General features: G+C 46.2%; 1 protein-coding gene across 1 annotated transcript; it reads right to left on the reverse strand.

The window, feature by feature from the left end:
- Positions 1–2,075: 2,075 nt before the first annotated feature.
- On the reverse strand, positions 2,076–3,429 carry LOC143300065 (potassium voltage-gated channel subfamily A member 1-like). Its single transcript, XM_076613624.1, has one exon. The coding sequence runs from the start codon at positions 3,393–3,395 to the stop codon at positions 2,076–2,078; it is 1,320 nt and encodes a 439-aa protein (XP_076469739.1). The 5' UTR covers positions 3,396–3,429.
- Positions 3,430–3,785: the final 356 nt, after the last annotated feature.

A 3,785-nucleotide genomic window follows, 5' to 3' on the forward strand; every position in this document is an offset into this window, starting at 1 on the left:
CGCACACGCACACAAAATAAACAAAAAAGCAAATGCGCACACACACACATACACGCGCACACACACACACACTCAATGAATAAACAAAAAAGCAAATGCGCACACACACACATACACGCGCACGCGCACACACACACAATAAATAAACAAAAAAGCAAATGCGCGCGCGCGCGCACACACACACACACAAAATAAATAAACAAAAAAGCAAATGCACACAAACACATACACGCGCGCACACACACACACGCACACTAACACACACACACACGCCTCAGCAACAGTAAACGCACCTGTAAAGAAGCAGCCGAAGACTTGTTCGTGAAGACAGACAGACAGACCTAAAGAGGTCCTCCCTCCAGAAACGATCCTTCCTGGCAAGTGAAGAAGATGCGCAGTGGCACTGCCAGAACCAAGCGTGAACAACCGTCACCGTCGCCTGTGTGGAGAAATGCTTGCGTCAGATTCTATCCTCGGCCCTCTTCAAACCCGTCTCTGGCTGCACAGTCTGTCTGTCTGTCTGTCTTTCTCCTTCAGCACGATCTTCGACTGAAATGTCAAATCCTTGATATACCCTGGTCTCACCCAGTTCTTCTAAAATCTGGTCGCTTCCACCACCCTCCCATACCAACCCCTTGACTGTGAAATCACGATTCGTATTCTCGTTTTAATAGACTAACATGTGTGTTTAATAAGAAGCGCTGAGATGTTTTTATCATCTTTTTTAATTCATTATGTTTGATATTGTATTATCATTCTTAGCATTAACAATATGGCTTCCATTGTCTGTGTCTATGTCCAAGATGCTGGGATCTACCTACTTAACAAATTCTATTCCCCCCCTTATTTTTTGCCTTGGTCCCCAGCCACCGATATATCTATGAAAATGAAGTGCCGTCGCCCCTTTTCTTTTCACTCATCTGAAACTGCAGCTGTTTAGAACTTGCATACTCTGTTGAAACTTGTGGCACATCTTTTTGCCTGCATTTTGCAGTTTCCATCTTCTTTCTTCCTCAGACATTCAGTCGTCCCCACAAGGGAGATGGAACATCTTTGTGCGAAGAGCTACATAAGCAAACGCATAACGGCGATCGTACATACGCTGCAACATAACGGATATTAGAAGCTGGAACTTGGGAAGTAAACGAGAGGCTCCGAATTCATCATTAAAAAGCACAAAAAAATCTTTCAGTTTCCCCAAGAAATATCCAAACAGAACACTCACAATCACAGCCACAGAAGAAGTAAATAGAAACCTCGTGTAAACGAATACTTTGAAAGTCGTTGATATCATAAATAATTGATAAATGGAGAAATCACAACAGTATTACCCACGGAATGACCAAAGGAAAAAATCTGTACAAATTGTGCACAATCGATGTAAAGAGAAGGAAAAAAACAAACACATTTTCACGCATCTGGGTTCCCTTGCAAAACCACGAAACAATTCTAGGTTTGTCACACAGGTGACTGGTAAATTGTCCTGAGAAAATTTCTTTGCCTTGTTGGTTCTTCCTGTCTTGTTATTATCAACTTGAGAGCTTCGATGTTTTCGTGAGAACAAATCAAGGCAAGAAACGTTTCAACATCTCCTCAGCACACATGCACACATTTTACACACTTTGAAATAGCTTTAGCGGAATGCAGAAGATACCTTCTTGAAATGACAGGGCATATGACGCACCACACGAGTTAAACTGCGGCGTCAGTTTCATCTTACACGTCCCACTTTCCGATATTTTCATGACGTTGCTTTGGTTTACAGCGCTGCTTATTCATTCTCAGTTTTATCCTGAAAAAGGTTAGAAATAGTAGTGGTGATCAGAAAGGTGTCAAGACGAAAGATGAATACTTCGAAAGAAATCTAGCTCTACAAAGAGAAGTGGGTCTGTACAAACGATCAAAAAATGTCCCTGCATTGAACGAAGCTAGTCACTTTGTGAGTTGCTGTGTTCTCTTAACGTCTCCTCGTCATGTTCCACAGAAACATTTTCTAAGGAAAACGAACAGATGGAGAAAACCCCTCAAAGTGCAAAATGTATGCAGCGACACAAACAACACACACTTCCTGCGTGTTAAAGTCTTCCTCTTCCCGTCTTGTGCGCGTAGAATTTGTTGAAGTTCTCTGTGATGATGGGCACAGGAATGGCCAGAGTTAACACCCCTGCCAGAGCACACGTCATCCCAATCAGCTTTCCCAGAGGCCCCACAGGAACGACGTCACCATAGCCCACCGTGGTCATGGTGATGATGGCCCACCAGAACCCGTCCGGTATAGAGTTGATCTGGGAGCCGGGGGTGCCCACTTCCGCAAAGTAGACTGCCGAAGAGAAGACGAGAATGCAGACCACAAGCGCTACAAGAAAAAGACACAGGCCCCCAAAGCTGGCCTTGAAGGTCAGAATAAGGACCTGCAGACCTGCAGAGTGCTTGGTTAGTTTGAAGATGCGGACCAAGCGGATGACCCTGAGGAAGGCCAGGGATGCACTGGACCCTGCGTTTTCACAGTTAGTGCTGGACAGCGTGTTGAAGAGCGTGACGTAGTATGGGACAACTGCCGTAAAGTCCACCAGGTTCTTGAAATCCTTCACAAACTTCTTTTTGCTGGGGCACACTATCACCCGAATCAGAACCTCGAAGGTGAAGAAGGCGGTGCATATCGTTTCGAGGACGAAGAACGGATCACCGAAATTGGGTTTCTGTCCTTCCACGCAGTGCTCATTCGTGAACTGGGGCAGCGTCTCTACACAGAAGAGCGCTATGGACAGGACTGTCACTATCACAGACACAATAGCTATAACGTAGGCTAACATAGAAGTATCTGGGTACTCCATCGTCATCCAGATTCTCCGCTGAAGGCCTTTCTTCGGGAGCACCATCTTCTCGGCAACGTAACCCTCATCCCTCCGATACTCCTCCACCACCTCTTTCTCGATCTCAAAGAAGTCCAGCTCCGACAGGAAGATGTCGTCCGGCACCGGAGGGGGCCGCTTTAAGCGACCGCCGTACAGGTAGTAGTGGAATATTGCATCGAAAGTAGGTCTGTGGCGGTCAAAAAAGTACTCGTTCTTGTCCTTGTCGAAGAACTTGTGTCTCTTGGAAGGGTCCCCGAGCAGGGTGTCCGGGTGCCTCTCAAGCGTCGTCCTCCACGTTTCGAAATACTGACCGCTGACGTTGATTACGATCCGTTCACACGTCTCCAGAGAGCACTGGTGACGCAGGTCCAGCAGCTCTCCGGTCCTGGAGCGACAGCCAGGGTGGGGCCGGGGGGTCCGCTTGGAGCCCTCGCCCTGGTGCTGGGTCCACAGCTCGTTTCCCTCCTCGGTGTTGAGCCGTTCGCGACTAGAGAAGGTCCGCCGATACGGTGCCTGGTTGAGCAGCGACACAACCGCCATGACGGGCCGTGCATGTCGGGCATGCGACAGCACACACACCCAAAAAGTAAATCAACAATAGATTATTAAAAGAAAAAATAAACGCCAAAAAAAAATAAATAAACGTCGTTAAGTTATGAACACTTCAAAACGCGTCCCATCCTTTCAACAGTTCTAAAGGACATTTTATTTCCACACACATTCGGAAATTTTAGATAGGAAATAAATCACTGGGCTTTTTCTTTTCCAAGTCTCGTACCATTAGGGATGAAATATTTTCACACTTTGATTAACAACAGCATTAAGCAAGAAAGTTATAAGAGATGCCCTGACTCTTGAAGAGACCATACCAATACATGTACGATTCCAAAGAGCCTGACCAAAGACTGAACGACCACGTCTTGTGTTCTT

This window comes from Babylonia areolata, chromosome 25 (assembly GCF_041734735.1).
Source record: "Babylonia areolata isolate BAREFJ2019XMU chromosome 25, ASM4173473v1, whole genome shotgun sequence".
NCBI lineage: Eukaryota > Metazoa > Mollusca > Gastropoda > Neogastropoda > Buccinidae > Babylonia > Babylonia areolata.